This window comes from Gekko japonicus, unplaced genomic scaffold, assembly GCF_001447785.1.
Source record: "Gekko japonicus isolate JY-2015 unplaced genomic scaffold, Gekko_japonicus_V1.1 scaffold651, whole genome shotgun sequence".
NCBI lineage: Eukaryota > Metazoa > Chordata > Lepidosauria > Squamata > Gekkonidae > Gekko > Gekko japonicus.
In genome coordinates, this window is record NW_015161970.1 from 519,404 (window position 1) to 546,760 (window position 27,357).

The 27,357-nt window shown below is 44.3% G+C and overlaps 1 protein-coding gene across 2 annotated transcripts in view; it reads left to right on the forward strand.

Moving 5' to 3' along the window:
- The window catches only part of CNKSR3 (CNKSR family member 3), a 112,189-nt gene that overhangs the window by 82,662 nt on the left and 2,170 nt on the right, over positions 1 to 27,357 (forward strand). For both annotated transcript variants that reach the window (XM_015429668.1, XM_015429669.1), the window contains exons 6-12: positions 3,959 to 4,078; positions 7,142 to 7,201; positions 14,380 to 14,448; positions 16,233 to 16,379; positions 18,835 to 18,959; positions 21,179 to 21,387; positions 22,910 to 22,999. In XM_015429668.1, the coding sequence (XP_015285154.1) occupies positions 3,959 to 4,078; positions 7,142 to 7,201; positions 14,380 to 14,448; positions 16,233 to 16,379; positions 18,835 to 18,959; positions 21,179 to 21,387; positions 22,910 to 22,999 (820 nt within the window). The remainder of the gene's footprint in view (positions 1 to 3,958; positions 4,079 to 7,141; positions 7,202 to 14,379; positions 14,449 to 16,232; positions 16,380 to 18,834; positions 18,960 to 21,178; positions 21,388 to 22,909; positions 23,000 to 27,357) is intronic.

The following is a 27,357-nucleotide window of genomic DNA, read 5'->3' on the forward strand; positions in this document are numbered from 1 at the left end:
AAGGACGGAAGCGTCATCCAGAAAGCCCTGTAGCTGTATCGCCACCACCCTCTCTATTAATTTGCCCAGATAGGGCAAATTTGAAACCGGTCGATAGTTGGCCAATTCAGCCAGATCCAGAGTTTTTTCAAGAGGGGGCGGACCATCACTTCCTTGAGTGCCCCCAGGAAATGCCCCTCAGAGAGGGACTTGTTGATAATCTCTCTTAAGGCACCTCGAAGCCCCTCGTGGCCTGCTTTAATGAGCCAGGAAGGGCACAGATCAAGGCTGCATGCGGTTGGGCATACAGTAACGGGCAGTCTGTCGACTTCCTCCAGGCTGAGTGGGCTGAAACAATCCAAAACCAGAATCGAAGACGTGTGCGGGGCCTCAAGTTCATTCATTGTTTCAACTGTGGTGGGGAGGTTGCGGCAGAGCGCCAAGACTTTATCCGCGAAATAGCTCGCAAATGCCTCACAGCCAATATCCAATTCCCTAGCTTTTGGTCTGCCCTGTGGCAGAACTGTTAAAGATCGAATCATTTTAAACATTTGGGCTGGGTGTAAGCTCGCAGATGCAATCGTAGACATATAGAACTCTCTCTTTGTGGCCTTGACTGCTATCTCATAGGATCTCATAAACGTCCTATAAGATGTTCTTGTAGCTTCGTCCCGAGCACGACGCCACCATCTCTCTAACCGTCTCAGCTCTCGCATCATAAGCCGCAGCTCCTGGGTAAACCAGGGCGCCAGCTTAGCGCGAGGGCGCAGAGGGTGCCGGGGAGCAATCTCATCGATGGCTGCAGTGAGCCGGCTATGCCAGTCCTCCACTAGCTTATCCAACGAGCCGCCAGGGGGCATCGGATCCTGCAGAGCCATTTGGAGTCGCACTGGGTCCATTTGGCTCAGCGGGTGAGCCAAAATATGCTCCCCGCCTAAACAGGGTCGGGGCGGAATATTCCGATGGGCCCTCAGTTGCATGGTGGTCTGACCATGGTACTGCCAAAGCAGTAATCCGGTCCACTGTCACCCCAGCCGTGAATATCAAATTGAGCGTGTGCCTGGCCCGGTGAGTAGGGGTCATTACAAATTGGGAGAATCCCAGCGCCGTCATGGACGACACTAGGTCCACCACCTGATTGGAAGCCATGTCATTGGCATGGACGTTGAAATAATCCAAGACTAATAGCCTAGGGTGTTCCAGCGCCCAGCCTGATACGGCCTCCATCAGGGACGGCAGGCTATTGGTTGGTGCGTTAGGCGGTCGGTTGGGATCAGCAGCTCCGCTGGCCAACTGTGCACTCCGCAAAAAACAACAACTGTGCACTCTGCCTGACTTGGATCCATTGGCCACATTGGGGCACCTACGCCAGGTGCAGTGTGAATCGGGCCTGTAACGGTTTGCCTCATAGGTTTTTGTTTTTTGTTTCTGATTCTAAATAGAGAAAAAGGGTTTTACAAACAAAAAAGATTAAGTCCATACAATTGTATAATAAAACTATTTACATTAGAACAAATGTGGCTTGTTGTTATAAAAGGCTTGTACCAGTTATGGAGCGATTAAAACTCTGTTTCTAATTGTAGTTGCCTTGAAAAAAAGAGTGTTCCAAATATTTTTGCAGCAGTCTTCGAGCCTCGAAAGGGACATAGTGACAGGCTTTTTTATATTTTGTAACAGTTAATCACTGCTTCCTGCTTTTGACATGGATCAGGCTGTGGTGTTTGATAAGGTCTTCCGCCTGCTAAGAGATGCTTAGGAATTCATTAGACAGTAGTTAAAAATACCCCTGCCTCCTCAAACATGGGACCATTAAGACTTTTAGTTTTAATTTTTCCATACCCAGTTCTATGTATATTTTGTGCTGTAGAATATATTTATTTTAATTCCTTTGTGTGTGTATGTGTTTGTGTGTCTGTGTGTCAGGGGGGATGTTAATCATTTTGCTAAATGTTTTGCCTACTGACTACTAGACCATCCAGCCCAGTACTGTCCACTGGTTTCAGCTTCAGCTTTTGAAGATTGTGGGCTCAGGCAGTGGTCTTTCACGAACCTATGGAGAGCCAGTTCGGTGTAGTGATTAAGAGCACAGACTCTAATCTGGGAGAACCGGGTTTGATTCCCCACTCCTCCACATGCAGCTGCTGGCGTGACCTTGGTCAGTCATAAGTTCTCTCAGCTGTTCTCTCAAGGGCAGTTCTCAAGAGAGCTCCCTCAGCCCCACCTACCTCACAGGATGTCTGTTGTGGGGAGGGGAAGGGAAGGATTGTAAGCCACTCTGAGACTCCTTCGGGTAGTGATGGGCAGAGTATAAATCTAGTCATCTCCTCCTCCTCCTCCTCCTTTCTTTTAAAGCAGAAGAGCTGAGTGTAGAACATAGACCTGATACGTCCGAGAGTATGCTCATCTGCTGAGCTACACAAAATACACAAATTCCTGTTTTTCCTTTTTTGGTATTCAGCTATGTTTTAGACTTGGTCTTAGAGTTCGATGGTCAAAGATTTATTAAGCAATTCTTAGCATGTTTCTTCAGCAAGTTCAACTACTTTCAATAGACTTATTCCATAGTAAGTGTATCTCCAATTGCAGTCCTAGAATTGTTCTCAGACTGCAACTTTCCCTGTGAGACAGTTTGCTGAAATACACCCCAGTTCAAACTTTTGGGACTGTGGTCTTATCCTTGACATAGTGGAGGCTGGGGTCACCCTGCAAATACAGTCTTATGTGACCCATCCCAGGGAATCTTAGGGTGAATCTCATTTATGGTCATGCACAAGATCACCGTACATTGTGCCAGACACAAAACCCTAGCCCTCACAATAGAGAGAATTACCTCAGATCCAGGGACAAGCTAGCAGAAATGTTTTAAGTTTTTTGAAAGCTGTGGAACTCTTTCTGTTTAGATCAACCATATTCAAAACATAACCTTGTTTATCAAGATGGGTAGCCATGTTAGTCTGTCTGTAGTAGTAGAAAAGAGCAAGAGTCTAGTAGCACTGTAAAGATTAATAAAATTTGTGGCAGGGTATGAGTTTTCATGAATCACTGCTTACTTCTTCAGAAACCAGACAGCCATATTGTAACACAAAGCTCAATTTCTCACAAATTCCATTCCATTCCTTCCTTCCTTCTGTACCTTGCCTTTTTCCAAAGTTTTTGGGCAGGTAATAATACATTTTATACACACACAGACACACATTTTAAGGAATATGTCCTTGCTTTTGACTCTAAGGTGGCATACAAAATGATTAAAGTCAAGTACAGTTTAAGAAAGCTCACAACCATAAAAATGATCAACGACAAATAAAATGAAAAATAACCTTTATATATAACTCTTCTATACAAGCTTAACCTAGGTGCCCGAAGCCTACCCATATAAAATGTATTTTTATATTTATGACAGCTGTTCCAATGGCCTTTGTCAGGTTTCTATAGAACAGAGATTACAACAGCTGAGGAGCAACTGCCAAGAATGTCTCTCTGTGCCCTTGTTTTTATGAATTGGTGTGCACATGATAAACTTAAATTGATGCTCTTGGGCAATTGTTGTGATGGAAGAGGTCTCTTAGGAATGTAGCTATTTAGGGATTTACACATCATAACAGAATTGGACCTAGAGACAGTATGTATGTTCACTGGGATACTTTCCCATTAGGAAAGTGACCACTGTATTCTTTGCCACACAAAGTTTCCAAATTGTAAATAAGCCCTGATTACAGTGGCCTCGCTTCAAGGTATATAGGGTGTATATTTTGGCTTCAGGATTTAAATTATGAAACAAAGGACTACACCCTTCTTAACAGGTGGGGCTGATAAAAGGTAACTCCTAGAAGTTGCTGCAACCTACAAATTTGTGTAAAACCAGAAGTAGCTATTAAAGCTTTTCCCCCTGTTCATTGGAGACAGCATGGGGACTGTGGAACAGACACTGTGATTATGGGAAAAAATAATAACATTATCTCCTGTTCTTCTTTTGTCGTAGGCCAAAATTTTAAATGGAATTTGTGATAAGACAATCCGGTCAACAACTGATCCATTGATGAGCCAGGGTGCTTGTCTTGAGGAGGTTCACTTAACTAATATCAAACCTGGTGAAGGCCTGGTAAGAATACTTTTGGTATAACATTCATGGGTTGTGCCTTCCCCGGTGTCTTGGGATCAGTTTTGGAAGTGGCTTTAGTGTATGCCTTTTTTCCTGAAACACATATTAGTACTTAACCTACACAGCTCCGTAAAGGACCTCCTTCCCAATCCCCCCAAAGCCATCTTCCCTTCTCATTCAAACTATCCAGAGCATTTGCTTTCTCCCCCCCCCCCAAGTTCTTTCTGAAATGCAGTTGTCTTTAGGGTTACTGAGACGGAGAGAAATGTTCTGTCCCTTAATATGTAGAGACGGCAACTGAAGCTTTTCATGGCATTTATTTGTTTTATTGAAATATTTACAACCATATCTTTCTTCTTGGCTCAAGGTGGCTTACAAGTAACAATTAAAACATTTAAAATTAAAACCGGATACAATTAAACTCAAATATCCCACTCCCAAAGATGCCTGCTATTCGTATCCCATCAAAAGCCCTGGCAAACATACAAGGATTGTTGTACTTTCTGAAGGTCTCTAGTGAGGGGTTGCCCTTACCTCTTTAGGGTGCCCATTCCACAAAGTGGGAACTGCAATGGGAAAAGTCCAGGTGCTGGTTGATGCCAGCCAGGCCACCCTAACTGCCACATTCTGGAACAGCTGCAGTTTCAGAGTTGTCTTTATGGGCAGCCCTTGTAAAGCATGTTACATTAGGGGGGGGGGGGCTTTGGGATTGGAGCTAGGCTTCCAGCTCTTGTCAGGGCACCATGTGGAAAAAGTCCAGGTGCTGGTTGATGCTAGCCAGGTCACCCTAACTGCCACATTCTGAAACAGCTGCAGTTTCAGAGTTGTCTTCATGGGCAGCCCTTGTAGAGCGTGTTACATTATTGGGGGGGGGGCTTTTGGATTGGAGTCTAGGCTTCCAGCTCTTGTCAGGGCACCATTGACACTGGTGTTGTCCATCAAGAGTTCGGGCGTGACCTTGGATGCCGCCTTATCGGCGGAGGCCCAAGTCACGCATATTACCAGGCTGTTTTTTTCCATCTTCGCCAAGCTTGGAGACTGGCTCCGTTCTTGTCACGCCCTGACCTAGCCATGGTAATCCATGCAACGGTCACCTTCAGATTAGATTGCTGTAACTCACTATACACCGGCCTACCCTTGAGACTGACCCGGAAACTCCAGCTGATCCAGAATGCAGTGGTGCAAGTCCTGACAGGAACATCACAGACAGCACATATTCAGCCTGTGCTGCGCCAGCTACACTTGCAGTGGAGAACTGATTCAGGTTCAAGGTTCTGGTATTGACCTTTAAGGCTTTGAGTGGTCTGGGACCAACATATCTAGAGGACTGTCTCCTCCAGTATGTCCCTGGGAGAGCTTTGCGCTCTACTAATAACAACCTGCTGGTGATCCCTGGCCCTGGGGATGTCCAGCTGTCCTTGGCCAGGGCCTTTTCAGTCCTGGCCCTGACCTGGTGGAACTCTCTGCCAAATGACACCAAGGAGTCCAGAACTGGGATAGAAAATTTACAGGATGCCATCTTGGATCTTTTTATTCTGGTTCATTTATATTTTATCACATTGTGTGCTGAATTTTAATGTTTTTGTATATTTTTATGGCATTATGCCCCCTTGTATATCACCCAGAGCCTGGCATAAGCTGGGATAGGGCAATAATGATGATGATGATGATAATCCAATCATGAGGTGACAAAAGTGTGGCCAGATTGTCTGAACCTAAGAAAGGAGAGAGTTGGCAAACCAGATTCAGAAGATAGAAGGTTGTCTTGGAACAAGGGTGGGCCCGTGAGCACCCCCAAACTCTTCTCACTCTGCAAAAGCCAACTGCACTGCATCTGAGAGAAGTAGAGCTAGTCCATCTAGAACATCAGCCTTGTCTGGCTTCAGCTTGTTCTGCGTTAGCCACCTGCCCATAGCCTCAAAGCATAGTCACATCTGAAGGCCTGCCTAATGAAATGTATCTGTATCAATAGATATAGAGACCTGGATGGCTGTGACTGGAGAGCCCAGGCTAGGCTGATCTCGTCAGATCTCAAGCTAAGCAGGATCGGCCTTGGCCAATGTTTGGATGGGAGGCCACCAAGGAATACCAGGGTCCCTACTCAGAGGCAGGCAATAGCAAAGCACCTCTGAATGTCTGTTGCCTTGAAAACTCTACAGTGTTGCCATAAGTCAGATATGACTTGATGGGAAAAAAATAGATATAGGCATATTTTAATGAAACCCGATTCCAAAGCGCTGAAGATTGTATATATTGACTCTGCGTGTTTGGGGTAAATATTTCTGATGAAGACACGCTGAAGGGCTATGCCCTTAACTCCAATTCTGTACTCCAGCTGGTGGAAAAATAACACCTGGTAAATATCATCCCAATTCCAATTCCAAAAACCTTTATTGGCATAACAATAAAGAAAAAATAACAGTTCAAGTCAGCCCATATGCCAACAAACAGAAACCATCAAAGTATAGTGATTTGCATCATTGTATATAATAATAATAATAGGACAAAGTGATATAAGTTTGGAACATTAATCTCGAGTCATTAAAACAGTTACAGTAAGAAACTTATCTATCTGAAACGGAATCATAGATACACCTTCTCTCTCTCACTTGATAAAGATACGCTGAAGGGCTATGCCCTGAACTCCAATTCTGTACTCCGGTTAGTGGAAAAATAACACCTGGTAAATATCATCCCATTAAGTCTCTGTTAAAGGGACAGGTCTTTTTTTTCTTTCATCTGGCAGTTAGCAGCTTCTGATTGTTTGGGCTAGAACCTGCTTGTGAGCTGGTGCGGTCAATTTCACCACTCACAAGTTGTAAAAGACTAAATTGTGCAGCTGTGATTTAGGAAACAGAATAGAAAGCAACGGGCTTTTTCCTTCAGCACGGTGAGACTTCTCCCCATTCAAGCTCCCACTGCTGGACTGGGCTTGGTGCTGTGGTATTTATGAAAGGGAAAGTTGCTCTTTAGAAATATTCATCTGTACACAGCCTTGGCATAACTGTGGGTAAGCTGTAATTACAGTGTGCTTTTCTCATCTTTTCAACTTTTCTACCTTAGGGAATGTACATAAAATCTACATACGATGGATTACATGTTGTCACTGGAACAACAGAAAATGTAAGTTTTTTAAAATGTCGTCTTCAAAACAGAATTGACACAAGCTGTTTTATGTAAGAGAGAACTCAAGGCAGAGTAAAATCAGATTCTGAAGCCATATTGTATTTATTTCAGTCTTGCAGTATTATTAGCTTATCCTTGACTACAGTCTGTGTAGTCTTGTCTTCTTGTCTGTCTGTGTCTGCCTGTTTATTATCAACCTACTAGTTCATTGTCCTCCATGCAAATAGACAAAACTGTTTCAAAATCCAACCAAGATTTGGAATGACCTGAATTACCAGAAGTATTGTTGAGCAAAGAGCTTATGGATTTGTCTAGTAAATGCTGACTAAGCAAATATGTGCTCTCATAATGTGCTCTGTCCTTATAAAAGCAGCAGCAGGATGTTTAGTCTAAAGATTCTATATACTTCCTGGGATAAAGGAATTTTGCAAGATAACAGAAACCAGTCCTTTAAGTGCAAAGCTTCATGAGAACTGAGAAGGTCAAGCCCTGAGATATACTGAGTGGATGGCTGTGGAAAAGGATCAGAAGAACTGTAGCTTCAGGTGAAGCTAACAATCCTGTTCCACCCTTCAATGCGAACAATTTTATTGTAGCCTAAATTTTTTAGAATCCAGAGCAGTGGTTTCCAGCCTTTTCAAGTATGAAGACTCTTTTTAAGGTAAAGAAAATGTGACAGATGTTGCCAGCCAGATTGCCCTCATATCCGTAAAGAAAATGTATGGATATACTGTTATTATCTGCTGATTGAGAAAATGCATAGTGACCAAAGGCTACTATGAATTAACATTTTAAAATGGATTCGTATTTTATTAATCACATCTGCATCTACATACATTTGAAAAACAGTAATGTGTATATGTGCAAGACATATTATTTATTCAGTCTACAGGAGGTATGTGTGCTTATTTATTATACTGAGTCATTTAATCCGATGGCTGGTGCTGTTTTGCAGCTTTCACAGACCAGAAGTCTGGTTGAAGGGTAGAGAGTACAGAGCAATGACTTGACACAGTATATGAAAGCTTCCTATGTTTGTATAGTTTGGAGTTACTAGTGTAGCCGCCTAGAATGACTCCTTTGCTAACATAATAGGGATGGGCATGAACCCCCCAAAACCAGTTTGGTTTGGGGCAGCTCCTGAACCGACCTAGAAGTTGTGCACCCAAATTGAGCTGGTCCAGTGAGTTTGGATCCCCCTTTCTCCTGGCCACAGGACAAAACAGGGTGGGGACTGCCCTAGAAGGGACTTTCCTTTCACCTTTCTTTCAGCCGTGGCTCACTAGGGCCAGGAGAAAGGGGAGAAAATGCCCGGGAAGGGTTAAATAGCTGGCAGCCATTTAATTGGTCAGTTTTGTTTTGGGGGGAGTGAGACCAAGAGGATTAATGGCTCTCTCCACCGGCCACCTGCTAGGTTTAAATGGCCAGAAGCCATTTAGTCGGTTGGTTTCACTTCCCCCCGCTTTGAGGGGGGAGAGCAAAACCAAGAGGTTTAATGGCTGGCAGCCATTTAACCCTTTGGCTTCACTTCCCATCACTTTTTTGGGGGGGAAGCAAAACTGAAGGGTTAAATGGCTGCCAGCCATTTAAACCTAACAGATGACCGGTGGACCTGCACTGTTCAGCTGACAGGGTTAAATGACTGGCCCCGAACATCTGGTAAATATTTGGGTAAGGTGCCAAATTTTGGTTCGTGAACTGGTTTGTGCTCATCCCTAATAATTAGCAGTTGTGACGGACTACATTTAAAACACTGTTTTCCTAATGCAGTAAAATCAGAGAAGGAGGTGAATAGTTAACTCTGCTCTAGAATGTTGAGCTTGAGTGTCAGGGTGCTCCATTTCTCTGATTGGCCACTGTCAGCTGAGGGAAATATAAAATCAGATGTGTGCTGAGGGGAGTGGGAGTTTGTTTTGAGTTCAGCAGCAATTACTGTTAGACAAAGAAAAAGTTCAGCAAAAGGACTTGTTGTCTGAAGAGTCTGACTAAAAAGTCTGTCAGACAGGTTCACCTTTTGAATAAAGGGGAGACTCCTGGTCTTAGCTGTGTTCAACAACCTGAGAAAGAATTCCATCTAAGAATTCAAAATCTAGTGTCACTTAAAGCTGAAGCACATTTTCACACAGACATCTAGAACTGGGGTTTGAGATTTTGGTAAAGAGGGACTGGGTAGCAGGCTGAAGCTCCCAAACAGGCCAAAAGGAATAGGATGATATTTTCAGGGAAGAAATATAAGTCCTGTCCAGTTATACAGGATATTGGCACTGAGGCAGACCCTGGTCTGTTGTGAAAGGAAATAGTTATAGACTACTCAAGGGAAAGAAGAAACATTGTGCTTTCAGAAAAGGGAAAAAAATTGATACACAAAAAGAGTGACCTTTCCAGAAAACCTGAACAGTTATTAGGAAACTATATGCAGAAATATTCTTACTGATACTTAAAATATTCAGTCAACAATATCTCGTTGATAAGAACCTAGAATTTGTAAAAATAAGCTGCTACAACACCATCTTGTCTGTCAACTGAAAAACATACTGTTTTACTAATGTTTACCTCAGCCTTTCCAATTCCTGACTACCCCATACCGTCCCTGCCTATTAAATAAAATATTTATAATTGTTCTGTTACACAGTCTCCAGTGCCATTTCAAGGGATCTAAAAAGAGGGCTCCTGTTTTCTCCTCACAAGTCCCTGGGCTGGGCAAAAGCCAAATTATATTCTGTCACAGGATGGGACATTCATATTTATAAAACTGCACATATTATTACACTAGCTCAGTACCTGAAGGGAACTAAGAATTTGGCGGGAGAAATCTGCCTCAGAATGGAGACAGTAACGGGGGTCCATCATAGCAGTTCATGGGAATTTGCACGGGTGCCCAATGAACTTTCAGCCCTTGACAGAACAATTGGTGGATTCTTATTTATTTTTATTTTAACCCTGCTTTTGAGTGGTCACTTGGCTCCCAAAGGAGCACCCTGGTATTAGAATGTGGCACAAATAATGATTAAAATGCAATACAAATTTTATTTTGTTTTGTTTTATTTGTATCCCACCCAATCTACAAGTGGGCTCAGAGCAGCTCACAACACATGATAAAACAATAAAAAAATCATAAGAACATCAAACCATTTAATCCAATAAATATTTCAGTACTTAAATTAACACCTGATGGCAGCTAATAGTGTCTGACTACAGTGAATGCTGCAACAATGTCATGGGGGCATATTTCTCTCAACTAACTGAAGTCAGGTGATGCTGGCGCTGAGTTGGTATAAGCAGTACAAGTGAGGCAGATGGAGGAGATTAAGCAGGGAAGGCCAGTGTCCTGTGGATATCCACCACCTCAACCGAAAGCCTGGTGGAACAGCTCCAATTTGCAGGCCCTGTGGAATTGTAATAAATCCCACAGGGCCCTGAACTCAATTGGATGCATGTTCCACTAGGCAGGGGCCAGGGCTGAAAATGTCCTGGCCCTGGTCAAGGCAAGGCTGACGTCCTTCATGCTGGGGGCTACCAGGTGGTGCTGCTCAGAAGGCATGCTCTTCTTGTGGAGGGGATTCTGAATTGTGCTGGATAGAGGCATGATCAAAGGATGCCTGGCTGCTTCTCCCTCCACCATGGCCTTAGTAACAGCACATGGTTTGGAAGAAGGGGGACCTCATCTCCGGAATACATGGTAAGATCTCTGGGCACATGTGTTGGGTTGCACGTCTTTTCCACAGCTGATGATGTAATGATTACTAATCTAGGTGGCAAAATAAATGAGAAGCAATGCTCCCTCTAAGCTGTAGAGTCTTGTGAGCAAAAATTCTACTTTGTGAGCTACTGGTAATAAAGTTGTGAGTGAGCGATTTGGCTGCTGCATGAATTAGTTTGCTCTGGAGCCATCCTTCCTGAGCTAAGACAAAAATGTGTGAGCTGGAGGCTAAAAAACTGTGAGGTAGCTCATACTAAGAGCCAGTTTGGTGTAGTGGTTAAGTGTGCGGACTCTAATCTGGGAGAACCAGGTTTGATTCCCCACTCCTCCACTTGCAGCTGCTGGATGACCTTGGGCAAGTCCTAGTTCTGTCCAGAGCTGTTCTCTCAAGGACAGCTCTGGAAAGAGCTCTCTCAGCCCCACCTACCTCACAGGGTGTCTTTGTGGGGAGGGGAAGGGAAAGAAGCCACTCTGCGACTCAGAGTGAAGGGCAGGGTATAAATCCAATCTCCTCCTCCTCCTCCTCCTCCTCCTCCTCTTCTTCTCCTCCCCCCTCCCTTAGAGGGAACACTGACGAGAAGTCCAATGGCACCTTAACAAGTGGCACAGTTTTATTTTAGCATAAGCTTTCTTGAGTCAGAGCAGTTGGACCAACACAGATGGGGAGGCCAGCCTGGGGGAAGACACAGGTGGGGGAAGGTAGAAACCTGCCCAAGCTGGATGGATTTATAACCCCTTGCACAGCCCCCTAGGGGTCTTTGGCCCACAGGTTGGGAACCACTAATGCAGCTCACCTCATCAGATGTTCCATCAAATGCTGCAATCAGTTGGCAGAGTACAGACAAAAGGAACAGCTGCAGGGAGGGAGGGAGGGAACATTCCAAGGGAGGCTAGAAGATCTAGCATTCTAAAACAGATGTGTTGCATTATTTCATTTATTAAAATGTTTGCATCCTGCATTTCTTGCTGTACAGCAGCAACTTAAGGCAGCGTATGTTGCTGCATTATTTTGCAACGCACAGCTGAACGCAAGATTTATTCAAAAGTGCAAATGATTTCATATCCAGCACTGTCAGAGTAAGATGAGTAGTATACATAAACCTGTGAGCAAGGAAGATTGCTTTCTGTAGAAATCCACTCCCTTTCCCTGAGTCAAATTCAGTGTTGAAAATGCATTTAAAATTCTGACTCAGCAGCTCCTCCTAGGAGTCACCTTACTTTGCTTATTTATCAGCAGATTAAATTTCTTATTCATTTGATTGGATCTGCTTGACCCAAGTGTCGAGAGTTTCCGAACTATGTTAAATGTTAGAAAAGAGCAAGAGTCCAGTAGCATCTTAAAGACTTAACGAAATATGTGGCAGGGTATGAGCCTTTGTGAGTCACTGCTCACTTCTTCAGATACCTAAAGGAGAACCAGAACCAGTTAAGAGCAGCAGACTCTAATCTGGAGAAACAGGTTTGATTCCCCACTCCTCCACATGCAGCCAGCTGGGTGACCTTGGTTCAGTCACAGTTCTCTCAGAGCTGTTCTTAAGACCTTGGTTCAGTCACAGTTCTCTCAGAGCTCACTCAGCCCTACCTACCTCACAGGGTGTCTGTTGTGGGGAGAGGAAGGGAAGGAGACTGTAAGCTGCTCTGAGAGTCAGAGTGAAGGGCAGGGTATAAATCCAATCTCCTCCTCCTCCTCCTCCTCCTCCTCAAAAGCTCACACCCTGCCACATGTTTTGTTAGTCTTCAAGGTGCTACTGGACTCTTGTGCTTTTCTACCGCTATGGACAGACTAATATGGCTACCCATCTTGATATAGGTTAAATGACTTAGTGTTGGATCTGTGGATACTTTTCTAAGGATTGGGCAAGGCCTCTCCATTTTCACAATGTGCAAGTCTAAACCTCTGAATCTTCTCTATCTCTGTCTGAGTGTACTTGAGTCTGAACAAGACAGCTTCCATTCTAAGGGAACCTGCAGCCCTGCAAAGGAGCTACTGATTGCTGTTGGTCTGCATTCTTAGTGGCAATGTAGAGAATAGATGTTTTATTCCTTGTGATTGCTCTTCCTTTGCTGTTTGTCCGTTAGTAAATGTAAACCATAGCCTCTAGTTGGCAGTTGTTACAGTTATTCAAGAGGAACGGTACGTGTCTGATGCTCAGTCAAGTGACAGGATTTCCAGGTTGATTTTAACGACTTGCAATTTCCTGCTTTTTGTGGGAATGCTATGACCTGAACACAACTTTCCAGTCTTTTTTCCCAAATGCCTGTGGTGTAAAGTTTTAAATGTTTTACAAGTATGTATGTGAGGGGGTGAGCTTTTAGAAGCAGATCTCCCAATCCTGAAAGAGATTCATTGGTATGTGCAAAACATATTGATATCTACACGTCCATAACTGCAGAGCCCAAGGCGTGATCAACTGAGCTATTTGGTGAATGGGTATTTCCATGCTGAGGAAATGTGTTGCTCATTGTAGCTGGAGATTCCCTATCTGCCTCAGGATCCTCCCTCCCTTTCCCAAGAACTCCAGTTTATGAAGATTCTTCTTGTTCCATGATTCTGACTCAGTCTGAGGAGAATGTGTTAGACCTGTCAGCTGATCATCAGTGAGAGCGTCTTTCTTAAGCAGGTTTCCAGTTTACAGGTAGCTCAAGGGGATTATCCTGACTTCCATTGCCCCAAATAAGGGAACAGGGGAAATGAGGCACTTGGTTCAGTAGTATGTGAGTCACATGAATCAGCTTAGTATGCGTGTTTTCCCCCTTGACACGTATTGCTGGTGTGTCGTCGGACTTCTTTATGTGTTATAGTAGCAGGGATGTTTTACACAATGGCTGGCATAGTATATTCTATGCTGGATAGTTCATAGAACAAAGTAAATATTTAGCTCTCTTTAACTGTTGCTTGCTGATGTGTACCCAAATGTATCGTATATCTAGTTGCAAAATCTGTGCCATAAAGTTTTTAACACCTTTAGTCTTTCAATACTCAAGTGAACAGGTGGTATGTTCCTCTGGCTTCAGAACAGGCAGATGGCTTAAACAAATATATTGCACATGTATGGTTAAATCTGCAGCTTTTAATAGATGAATGAGCAATAAAGAACATGTGAACTTTAGGGTTTGTGAATTCTTACAAAAATCTGACATAAGCTTACTGCACTGAAACAAAATAAATCAGTATTTATGTGAATAGCAGCATAAATGTCTTAATATTAAATGTTAAATATTAAATCTGTAACCACTTAACCATACTACTTTCCTTATCCTCCTTCTCTTCCTCCCTATGTAAAGGCAAGAGTTTTGTTAGTTATTTAAACAATAGTTGTGCTGTCCAGCTGTTGTAACTCTTGCACAGATGGCATGCTGTTTTTGTTTACGTAGCCTTTTTGTCAAGGTTAGCGTTGTAGGGGGGGGGCATTTTTTTAAAATAAGCAATGGGAATGTGTGTGAAAAATGAATGCTTCTGTTTTGTTTTCCATAGTCTCCGGCTGATAGGTCTCAGAAAATTCATGCTGGTGACGAAGTGATTCAGGTGAATCGCCAGACTGTGGTAAGTAAAGGCGGCTTTTGCTGATCCTTGTTTTTGGGTTAAGTAGATTTCAGAGTGCCAGTCATTCACAACAAGACAGATCTGTTGTTTTCATCTGTGATTGGCCTCTAAATAGAAAAACAAGGAATGCCACTTGGAGCACTAGGAGCCTTTCATGTATTTTTCTTGATGAAAATGTTTCAGCTGTCTATTCATATCAGAACTTTAGGTCCAGATTTTTTAAAGAGAAAAGATTACTGTGAAAAAGAAATGCTTGTGGGAAATATGGTCAATTTCTTAGAATGGGACAAATTTATACTGGTGTTGGAGGTTGTGGTACTGGGAAAAAGGACTCTTCTTCCCTCCTTTTGCACTACCCCAACCCCAAGGCTTGCTTCTGCCAATTGCTTCCATAAAGGCAGGTTTTAGAGGAACCCATCAGCTATGGTAGCAACAAGGCCTAACCAGACATGACATTTGTAGATGTATGCAGAAGTGTCCTGCCTGTCTGATTAAACCAAGGTCCCCTGGTACCATTGATCATGTATACACCATTGCCTCCACAAAGTACATCTTTATTTTATTTTATTTATTTATTTGTTAGATTTTTATCCCGCCCTCCCGGCCTAGGCCGGCTCAGGGCAGCTTACAAACAGAGTAAAATTCTAACAATACAATAACATAAAATCACGTAAATTAATATAAATACAATGTTAAAACTCAGACATAATAAAGTGCTAGCAACATTCCTCATTTTATGGTCAGCTCTTCGGCCTTCTTCGGCTGTCTCGGGTGATTGGCTCGGGCAGTATTTAAGGGACCAATGGGTCAGGGTTCTGCCAACATAGATATCAATTGTTGGCGGTAGAGGTATTAGTGGTGGCAGCTCCAAAAGCCTGGTGGAAGAGCTCCGTTTTACAGGCCCTGCGGAGCTGTGAGAGGTCCCGCAGGGCCCTTGTCTCTTCCCTTTCCTTCCCCAGTGAGCAGCCAAGTCCCTGCCACACCAGACTTGTTTGGGCTTGGAAGAAAGAAGGAAAAGGAAAGAACAGGAAGGGAGGAAAGGAAAGACAGTATGTGGTCCGCTTCCTTCTTACAGCTAGCTCACAGCATGGCGGGGGGAAATGTGGTTAGTACTAAGCATCAGAGAAGGATACTGAATTGACAATGGTGGTGGCATTATTATTATTATTGTTGTTTTTGTTGTTATTAATTCAATTTGTACCCCGCCCTCCCCGGAAACAGGCTCAGGGCGGCTTACATTGTTTGGTACATAAATAACCATTCAAATCCATATAAAAACATTTAAACAATTCAATTACAAATAAAAACGTGAAATCCTAAAATCATAAAGTGCTGGGAGTGTTTCCTTAGATACTTCAGATGGCGTACTGAAGAGTGCACACAGACGAACAGTTTGTCAGCTCAGTAATCTTCCTAAGTCATGCGGCCGCACAGGCCAGATGTCAAAATTAAAATTAAGGGCCAGGATCTATGACTCCGATTGTTGGTGGCAGTAGTGAAGGCGGCTCCTTAGTTGAAAGCCTGGTGGAATTTTCACTCCCTCAGCAAGCATGTAATCTTCCACTGCCATCCACCAGTCATTCCTTCCCACAGCAGTGCTATTAGTTGGGTGTAGAGGCAGCCTCCACCATGCCACTTGTCGCTTTCCTCCTTTCTCAACTCATTCAGTCTAGGAGACCCTTGAGTGGTAGCATCATCTAGGTTGTTTGCCAGGATGTGGGAAAAAGAACCAACTAACTTGTCTCTGACAGTGTTCCACACATCCTTGTCTTACTCTTTTGAAGGTGGGATGGCAACTGAAGAACCTTGTGAGGAAACTGCGGGAGAACCCTTCTGGAGTTACTTTATTAGTAAAGAAACGTCATACAGGCTCTTTTAATTTTACTCCTGCTCCCCTTAAAAACCTAAGATGGAAACCACCACTTGTACAGGTAACATACAATTATACAGAAAGCTTTCCCCCCTTGCTCTAATTATACTTCTTTCTTTCTACCTTGTATGGGGTAGTCTTTCTAAGCATGGGGGGCCTGGTACCAATATGTTTAAAACTTCTCTCTCTCATTCTCATTTCAAAATGACCCATGACCCATTAAGTATTTCCTGATTTATAAACTGACCATACAGTGTCTCTGAGCTGACTGGACATGCGAAGAGAAGTACATAGTGGACTTTATCTCTTTAAGTTACAGATAAATTTGCATCAACAACAGATTTTTAATTTAAAATATTTGTTGCAATTACCGTGCAACATCAAAAAGTGCAATTGCTTAGAGAATCTGTGACATGCTTTTTATAAAATATTCTCCACTTTTGATATATCAAAAGAAGGAGAGAGAACAAAATACAGGTTTTCTTTAATCCCTGTAGTGCTTTGTGGATCAGGACAGATAGCCTAGAGTGAATTGCTGAATTGCTGATAATCTTGTGGATTGATGAATTCTGGAAGTAAACAATAAATACTTCCTGGGTTGTGAAACTAACAATAATTATATTTGTGAAACAGAGCAGCATTTATCCAGGGTGGTGTTTGCAATGTAGCTGACTGTGACTTCTGCTTGCCAACTTTTAGCACCATCAGAACTGGGTATATTGCAAAGAGCAGAGGATGTAGGGGAGCGGGAAGAAATGAGATAATTTCAAGCTGGAGAAAGTGATGGCAACAAAGTGCAGTTTAACACCCTCAACTAATTTAATTGGATATAACTGCAACTGTATTTATAAAATTTCTCCCCTTTCCCTTTGTATTGTCCAGGTGCTACTCTGCAACCAGATGCAAACAGGTGTTAGTGTAGTTCTTTTTTTTGGATGATGTATGTTTGATTAGGTGGGAATGCCTGTATTTTTATTAGCTGGATTACAGAATAACAGTATGTTTACATCTAAAAGAGGTGTCCATAGAAGTCACTCCATTAAAAAGAAAAATCAGTGGCTGATGAGCCATGGATGAGCTCAGACACCGTGAGCTGGACCTTGCCTAAAACTTCCATGGATGGATGGACTTCTGTCTGTGGAAGCACAGCTTCCTCATATTCCCAATCCTGCTGCAGCCCAAAGTGCCCCTTGAAATGCTTCTTCTGGGGGCCCAGGTCCTTAATGGCAGAACATCTGCTTTGCGTACAGAAAGTACTCGGCTCAACTCCTAGCACTCCCAGCTAAAAGAATCTAGTAGCGGGTATTGTGAAAGACCTCTCTTTGGGCACCTGGAGAGCTGCTGCTAGGTGGCATGCCATAGACAGTACTGACCTTGATGGGCAAATGTTCTAATTCAGCGTAAGGCATTCATGTGAACCCTTAGAAATAGCTTGGGGGGAGGGAAGAGTTGGAGCATCTGCTGCAGCACGGTGGATTTAGTGAAAACCCTCCCCACCCTGCACACATAAATATTAGGTATGATCCAACTCAGCCCTGTATAATTCTAAGACAGTGAGAGACTAGGTTGCAGAATGGAGCCAAAGGTACCCTTCACATATGCACGTGCACAGCAATGTGGGTATGTTTTCTGTGGTATGATTCCACATTTCCCCAAAAAAATCTGTACAGTCAGATTTGCCCAGATGGTTAGAATGTGCTTACACATGCTGTCCTGAGGTGTGGGACTGCATTCTGGGGGAAGCAGCTACACAGAACATTTTATGTAGGCTTGCCAAGTCTTCCCGGGGGGCGGGGAAACCCCCGCCCCAGAGGCCCATTCCCCGCCGCCGCCGGATCGGGCTCCGGGGGGAACTCCACCCCGACGTGCATGTCACCAGGAAGTGACGTGACCACGCTGGGCACGCTGGGGGCAGGGCCACAGTCATCTGAGGGAAAACTCTATGGTTTTCCCTTGGATGGTCGTGGCCCCGCCCCCAGCATGCCCAGCGTCGTCACGTCACTTCCTGGTGCGCTCTGGGATCGACCTGGGAGTCCCCTGCTCCGTAACAAGGTGAGATTTGGCATCCCTAATTTTATGTGATGGGGGTGGGGGAGAGGTCTGAACTGTCCAGAAGCTCCATCTGTCCTTAGACATCTGATGTAATCAGTTTTAAGCTGTTCTTTGGTTCTAGTTTCTTGGCTGAGACTCAAATGCCCAATGCTGTTAACTTCAACTTTTGCTTTAGGAAGTATTTTTAAACTGCTGAAAATAACAATTTGTACAACTGCTACTGTGCTTCTGCTTGGTCTGAAGGCCATGGCCAGCCCAAATTCAAGTATGGGAAACTCAAAAAAAAGTGAAGACCTCTACTTATTGACTTCCAAACTCTACAACTAATACATAATAAAATCCTGGAGACATGATCAATAATAACGTACAAATATTCCTGCCTAGGAGGTTAGGTGAGATATGGAGAATGTTGTGTTCAGGTAGATGGTATATGATTTCTAAGAGAATGTTTATTTTACTTGCAGACCAGCCCTCCCCCAACTACAACCGTGTCACCTGAAAGCACCATGGAAACTTCCTTGAAGAAGGAGAAGCCAGCCATTTTGGACCTTTACATACCTCCACCACCAGCTGTTCCATATGCTCCCCGGTATGCCAATAGTTTCATGTTAAATGAAACTCCTTTCAAACTTCTTTGGGCTGGCTGGATTGCAAAACTCCGTACAGATTAGCCTGAGATTGCACAGATTTTTCTTTTAGCTAAATAACTGTTTGAGCCACTAAGCATTTAACAGTGTCGTGGCTTGCTGGGGAAAATAGTTGCGCATGGGCCGTGGTCAAAGTAGCAACACGTGAGTGTTTGTTTTTACTAGCCTAGAACTTGCTGTGTGGCAGAGAATGCAAAGTTATAATCCCATCTGGGTGCAAGTCTGGTCAACATGTTAAAGGGCAAGCCGAGAAGGCCATACTAGCACTTTGAGACAATAAATTTCATGTTTGGGACATGATGATTGAAAACACCTTGTTTCACACCCCCTCCCCAGCCTCTGCTCCAAGTTCCATGCAGTCAGTGTAGTCACACAGAGCAGGACCCTGGAAGAAGATCATGGGAGGTTTACATGTGTCCTTTTTGCCGAGAATGCATTAAGTTAAAATCTATAGGAGATGGTTCCCATACTTTGAATTGCATCAAAACTTTATCCTTTATCTGAATCTGCCACTTTTCCACTTTTGATCCCCATTCCCTTAGCCGCCCCACCTCCCCTTTGTGAAGGGTATGGATGACAACTCTGGTTGTTTTTTCTACTTCAGTCCTCAACTAGGGGTAGATTATTAGTAAAAATCACCACGGGATCCTCATTCATTTGTCTGTCAATGTATTTAATTCTCAACATGGCCCTATTTGCAGAGACTTAAATCCATGGACCGGTTCCATGTAGAGACATGTGATATCTTTCTAGTTACCAAGTTTGCAGGAAAACCCTTAAAGTTAGAAAAAAATGGACGGGGAGGAGTGTTGTCTGCGCAAGTGTAGACAATGTGCCTCTGTCAGCCCACCGTAGGAGATGGAAGAGGAGCGGGAGCTACTGCCACTGCATGAGACAAAAAAGGGGTAGCAGTGGCAGCTGCACTGCATGTAGGCAGGGAAGTGGGAGAGTGGGGAGCCCTTGCCCCTGCTGTTGCTTCCTTTGGAGTGGTGTGGAAGGGAGCAGTGGCAAAGGCATGTGTGGCAGGGGAGCAGAAAGGAGGGCAAACAGAGCACTGGGGAGGATGGGGTGGGCACAGCAGTGGAAGAGCATGTAGGAGGGTGGCCAGAGTGATGGGGGGGGGATCGGTGGGAAGCCACTGTGGGAGGAGGAGGGTGGTTTGTTTGCCAGAACTACAGGGAGGGGAGCTGGAAGACAGAGTGGGCAAAAGGACATGCAATATTTCCTTTCCTCCACAAGTTTCTCACGCGTCCCAGCAGGGGTGGGGGAGGAGTGAGTGCCCAAAGGGAGAAGGGCAAATGAGCTCAGCAGGGGGAGATGGGATTCCCCACCACGAGTCTGTTGGGTTCTCACTTGTCCTTGCAATGATTGGGTAAAGCAGACCATGTCTTGTACCTTTAAGCCTGCTTCTCTTCTTCTCCTACCACTGCTCAATCAGCCTTCCACCGTTTGGTGGTTACCAGACTCTCCTCCCAGCCTCACATTTCTTGTCAGCAACTTAATGGCTTAGGTTGACAGTAGGCAGGTTTGTAAGAAAAAGAGAGGGGTGGGATAAGTGTGCTTACTGTGCATCAGTGTGTTTAATGAAGGCCACGTGTGTTCTGTACTAACCACACACCCCCATGGGCCACAGAAACCCCAATCTGGCACCAAGAAAAGCCAGGTTTGAAAGAATGTTTACATTATACAAATAGAACAGAAATGCACAATTGTCTTCCACAATCAGTTTGGAACTAGACAGTGTTCTGTGTGTTTTATTGGATTGCTGCTAATCACAGGGAGGAGAAAGGGTGCAATGCAGAGCATGCAAGTGTATCACCTCCTGATCACCAAAGTCCTACTCAGCCACTCCCTCAGATATCTGAGGTTGCACGCCTTTTTTTATTTTGAAGCATGCTGTTACAGCCCTAATGGCTAGAATATCCTTTTAAAAGAAAGTTGATTCTCAGCTGACTTCTGCAGCTAATAGCACATGTGCTTTTCCTGTACTTGGGTGGAATTGCAGCCTACATACAGTGCTGACAGATGCCTTTCACCTTTACGTATATTTTGCTTCCTGCTACACCTTGTGGAAGTACCAGGCCCCCAAATCCAGGAAGGGTTCTGAAGCATTTAACTACCTTTATAGTTGCATTGCTAATCCAATCAAACATTCTTCCAGGGATGAGAAGGGGAGCTTCATTTATGGAGGAAGCAATAAACCAAAACTGCCTCTACCTGGTTCCAAAGGTGCAGAATCTCCCAATTCTTTCCTGGATCAGGAATGCAGGAGGCGAAGGTTTACCCTTACTGATTCTGATCCTTTGACTCGTTGTCCCATAGAAGCAAATATTCTGCCTGCAAAGATGCGAGAAAAAACTCCATCTTATGGTGAGTAAATCCCTGCTGCTTTCTCTGTTCTTGTTCTTCAAAGCTTTAACATCCCCCCCTTTTAAGTTGAATTTGGCATACTAAGGAATGAAGTTTGAAACCGCCTATTAGAATTTGTCAAAGTGAAAGCTTGTTGAGTCATCACTTTTTAATTATTTGTAGCTTTAAAAAAGAACAAAAACAGTTGGCCAAGTTTAGATGTCAGAAGCAGTACATGATGAAACATTTAGTGAAAACCACTAAAAATAGAAAGTTGTCTAGCTCTGACCTGGATAGCTCAGACAAGCCCAATCTCGTCAGATCTTGGAAGCTAAGCAGGGCCGACCCTGGCAAATAATTAGATGGGAGACCTCCAAAGAATACCAAGGTTCGAAAGCAAGAAATTGCAAGTAGATAAGTAGGTACCACTTCGGTGGGAAGGTAACAGCGTTCCGTGCGCCTTGGTGTTAGTCATGCCGGCCACATGACCACGGAAAAGTCTTTGGACAGCGCTGGCTCTTCGGCTTTGAAACGGAGATGAGCACTGCAACCCTAGAGTTGGATTCGACTGGCTTTCGAGCAAGGGAACATTTACCTTTCAAGCCACTTCTCTGAACGTCCTCCACGCCCCAGTAGGAGTCGCCAGAGGTTGCCATGACTTCCAGGCATGGGCACACAGACATGCAAAAATACAAAAAAAAGGAAAAGAAAACTGTATGCTTTGTAATGTTCATTAGAATTTAGGTTGAGAATTAATGTAGTTCACGTGTCCTCATTCTCTCTCACACAGTACTAGAACCATTTGGGTTTATCCCATGAAGTTTATTGGCAGTGCTCTTTGGGACCTGTGAAAAGAAGCACTCCCTTCCTCAAAAATGGGTTCTCTGTCACAAGATATACTGGAGTCTAATAGCACTTAAATCCTAATAAAGTTCGTTCCGGCATAAGTCTATTTCTTTGGCTACTTCTGTTGAAGTGGGATCTTACCCATGAAAGCTGATGCTGAAATAAAATTTGGTTACTCTTTAAGTTATCACCACTGTTCATTGTTGCTGCAGTAGACTAACATGAGGAGCTGACATCTTAATGGCCTCTACATTAGATGATTTTTTTTAAAAGATCATACAAATTCATGAACAATAAGTAATTATTAGTGTGATATCTAAATGGAACATCCATGTTCGGAGACAGCATACATCTTAATGTAGGGTCCTGGGGACAAACACAAATGCCCTCCACTTCATACCTTGCTTTTGAGCATATGAAAGCGTATAGAGGCATCTGTTTAGCAGCTGTTGCAAAAATCCGGACTAGGCAGATCCTTGTTCTGATCCAACAAGGCAGTTCTTCTGTGGTTTACTCTTGCCTTCTACTGTAGTAAGCAATGCATGTTGGAATAATTAGGTGCTTTCTACTTTAATGGTTGGTTTTAACTGTTCTCATAATTCTACTGTTGTGAAGCTGAGGTAATTAATGTTCACTCAGTGTTCAGCCCTCAGCAGCAGCACTGCATTCTTCTTGGATACTTTTCTGTTTTCCTTAGGAAAGCCTCGCCCACTGTCTATGCCTGCTGATGGAAACTGGCTGGGAGTTGTAGAACCTTTCTGTAAACCCCGAGCAATGGGGAGAAAAGGTAAGGCATAGAAGTAAGCTGTGTCTAAGGACAACTGTGACAGATCCCATCCACTTTCCTCCCTCAGAGGCAAAAATTTTTCTCTGTTCTTATTTGTCCCTTCACTGACTAAGCAGTCCTGGTAACGTGTTTTCTTCTCTTTAAAGAAACTTTAGTGGTCCCGCCCCGTGTCAGTAATATGTATTGACTGTTAGCTCAGCCCAGGAACCTGAGGGAAGGGTTAGAGTCTCCCTTTAACTTAAATGACAGAAAATGGCACTTGATATGATTTTAAAAATAAAAAATAACAAAAGGTTTTATTTAACATCAAGTGGAAAGGTCAGGCAAAAACAGGGATTGAAATTACTGGGGTAAAATTAAGTACACGCATAGACTTTTGTTCTTATGTCAGGCTAATGAGAGGTTCTTAAATTATTCATAGTTACTTAGAACTTTGTATTGAGAGGCTTTTGTTCCAGTGTTTCCCCAAACATTCTAAAACAACTATTTATATAATCACTGACTTTCTTGGTGTCCAGAAGGCTGGTACCCTATTCCCCGTACCCAAACCCCTTCTCTTAACAAACCAGCACTCTTCTTAAGTTGTTAACTGACTTCAAGGTCTCTACAGGCAATTTCTAATCACACCAGACCAGGGATCTCTGTACTCCTCAGAGATAACTCTCCCTGGTTGACTGGGTAGGGATTCTTATTCTCTCCCTAGAAGATCTATCCCCTTTTCTTTGGCCTAAAAGGGAGTCTTCTCTACTACCCAAACTTCCTTACCTATCTCTCCCCCAGTTTTCTGTCTGTGTCTGAACTGCTCTCAGCTAATGCTAAATACAGACTTTGTTCAGTCAAGGCTGAAATCAAACAGATCTTAAGGTATTTATCTCCCTCCCGTGATATTTATATGTAATCTACTAGCTGTGATTGGTTGCTATTATTTTAGTGTATTATAGGATTGTTAAAATTTTAACTGTATGGAATGTTTTTATGAATGTTACCTGCCCTGAGCACTGTTATACAGGAGTGGGTGGGCTATAAATTGAATGAATAAATGAGTGAATGAATGAATGACCCCTTTTCTGTCAGGGCTAGGCTCAATACACATCTTCTCTCAGTTAAGGCAGGAGTCTGACTGACTTCTCCTCAACATCCAGCTCTCACTAGGCTTTTTTTATTTTATTTTTTGCTCAGTTGCTGCTAACCAATCAGATTTCCTGGAGCAACCTGTCACTCAAGGCCTTCTGGCTCTGTGATGAATTAACCCTTCACAGCCCCTTAGATGCATGTACAGCATTTATAAGCCTTTTCAAAAGTGCAGTCCATCACAACAACACACTACTTGATATGGATTCCTGATCATGCTGAGAACGCTAAAGCTGTGTGCCTGGCTCCAGCGAGAGGTTTGCAGTGAGAGTGCAGTTAGTCTTGCAGAGTACCAAATATCTACCATGAATTTGGCTGGTGTTCATATTTTATTTTCTTATGTATAGCGTTTGTACCATCATGGGATTCAAGATGGCATATGAACTCCTTGGAGGCCTTCAATCTAAGCATTTGATCAGACCCAGACCTGCTTCAGCAATGTTGCTGGATCACATGGTCTTAGAACATGCTTAGGATGTGGAGATTGAGATTCTGTTTGTTGAAACATACAGATTTGGCCTCTTACTCATGTAAACAGGCGGCTGCAGTCAGTTGGCTAGCTTATTTCTGCAGGGATCAGACCGTGTCAGCTCATACTTATATGACCTTCTAAAAGTACTCTGAGTATTATCTTTGTATTACTATGACATTTCCTTATTGGGCTTAGAGGTGGTTAGGAAGTTTGGACTCCAAATTGTTCTTCACCGTATTATGGAGAACTCATACAGGCCTTTGTCTGAGATTGAGAAATGGTTCCAGGCCAAAGCCAGCTTCACAGAGCCTGATAAACAGTTCCAAGACATCGTGTTTTTCTCCCATTTTCTTCTGAACTACGCTGTCATTACCACATCTTTAAAACTGTCTGCCTTCTGCTTAAGGCCATAAATATATTAGGAGCTGGGTTTTATTTTATACATGAGCTGAGTGGAAACTTTGAGGTGCTTGCTCGAAATGTAATCTTATCTTTGGAGCAATTGGATCGAGATGCTGCTGCTGCCGCAGCATAGAAGCTCTGGTCCTTGCGACCTGTCCTGAAGCACATGGGATAAAGTCTGACTGTGCAAAAGCCTATGAATAGCTCCCAGAACACTGCTGATAGATGTAGTTATGAGCCAGACACTTGTATTGCTCAGTGTATGTCTTGGCAGACAAATTAATTGATTTCCAAAAGATGCACTGCTCTTTTGCAATGTAGCGTGCGATGCCGCCTTGCATGGAGGTTAATTTTATAGCCTTTATGAAACACTAACTAAACAGTTCCCTCCTATGCACACTGATCCTTGTTCATTTGCTGGATACTGTGAGACTGTCCCATTCCCTGTACTACAGCAGCAGTTATCATAATCTGTATTGGACTAGCAGCCATGAAAAACACCCAGCAGGTCACAGAAGTACAGCATGAGTGGATGGGAGAAAATGACAGGTTTATTAGTTATGACCAGTGTTCCCTCTAAGCTGAGTTAGTGTGAGCTAGCTCACAGTTTTTTAGCCTCTGGCTCAGACATTTTTGTCTTAGCTCAGGAAGGAGGGCTCCAGAGCAAACTAATTTATGCACTAGCCAAATTGCTCACTCACAACTTTAATGCTAGTAGCTCACAAAGGAGAATTTTTGCTCATGAGACTCCGCGGCTTAGAGGGAGCATTGGTTATGACCCTTAATGCCAGGTCTGAGAGGTCTAGCACTAGCAAAAAAACTGTAACACTTACTGTGGTATTTCAAAATAAAGTAGGCTTAACACTCACAATCATGTGCATAATGTCAATTAACTGCCCAATGGTTGCTACTTATAGAGGAAACAAGTTAGAGTGCTCAATCTGTGCCTGCTACTTCTCTGCTGCAGGCCCCCCCCCAAAAAAAACCCCCACACCTTCCCCGACAAGGATTTCAGATATGTGTTTGTGAGGGTGACCCTGTCTACAACCACACAACAAGGGAAGCATACGGAGTAGAAAGTTAAGCATCCTTTCCATGAAAGGGCCACTAGTTTAGACAGCTTGAAAGGGGATTTAACAAATCTATAGAGGCAGTTTGGTGTAGTGGTTAAAGTACTAGGCTATCTGGGAGAGTCTGGTTCAAATCCAAATCCTCAGTCTGCCGCGGCTCTGGTTGGATGACCTTGGGCCAGTCACCCTCCTTCTAGCCTAGCCAATCTCACAGGGCTGTTGCGAGAGTAAAGTGGCAGAAAGAAAGACCAATGTATGCTGCCCCAAGTTCCTTCAAGGACGGGTGGGATAAAAATGTACTTACTGAATAAACACATAGGCCCATCAATGGCTGTTAGCCATGATAACTAAATGCATTGCTGGGGGGTGGCGTTTGAACAACAAATGGGGGGAGGCTTTTTGTCCTATTTGTGGGCTTCCCAGGACCATGTGCTTAGCCACTCTGGGGGACAGAATGTTGGCTTAGTTAGGCATGTCCTGCTCCGGGGGTCGCAGCCAAGAACCAGCCCACCCCGGGAGCCCCGGAAACTCACCAGCCCACCCCGGGAGCCCCGGCAACTCACCCAAGGACGCCAGACGACCCGCCGGCAGCACGAGGGAGCGACGCGGCTGAGCGACGCGACTCCCCCGCCAACGCGGGCGGCGACCGGGCAGGGAGAAGCCCCGGTCGGGCCCGAGCAAGGAGCCGGGGAGCCGGGGAATTCAGGCGGGCGGCTGGGTGTGGCGCCGGGAGGGAGTAGCAACAGAAATGGCCCATAGAGTCGGGCCAGCTGATCGGCGGTGGCAGTGCGGCCCCGGGGGCCGCAGGAGCCGCCACCGGCGTGCGCACACACCGCCCGGAGACGCCCAACGGCGTCTCCACTGATATAGGGGGGCGGGGCAAAGAGCACGGGGAAATTGGGGGCGGGCGGAGGACGGCGGAGGCTGAATAAAAGGGGGGCTAAGAGAGGGCCGGGGAGGAGAGCACGCCGAGACGGAAACGGAACAGAGAGATACCGATTGGAGACAGAGAGAGAGAACCAGGGAAGAAGGGCGCAGTCACGGCGTGCAGGCAGAGGGGCGCTGAGGGGTGCTTCCAACCCCGCCCCCTGCCAATCTGAGGCCACCTCTCCCCCGCTTTCTGCCGATGCTGTCTCCTTCCGACCAGCCCTCAACCCCTTTGGGCTGTGGGACTGACGCTACCCCACTACGGCCACCGGGGGCGCCATCCCGAAGGCCAAGGGGGAACCTGACAAGGCACATCATTAGTCTGACTCTTCCTCCATTCTCTGTGTCAAAATTCC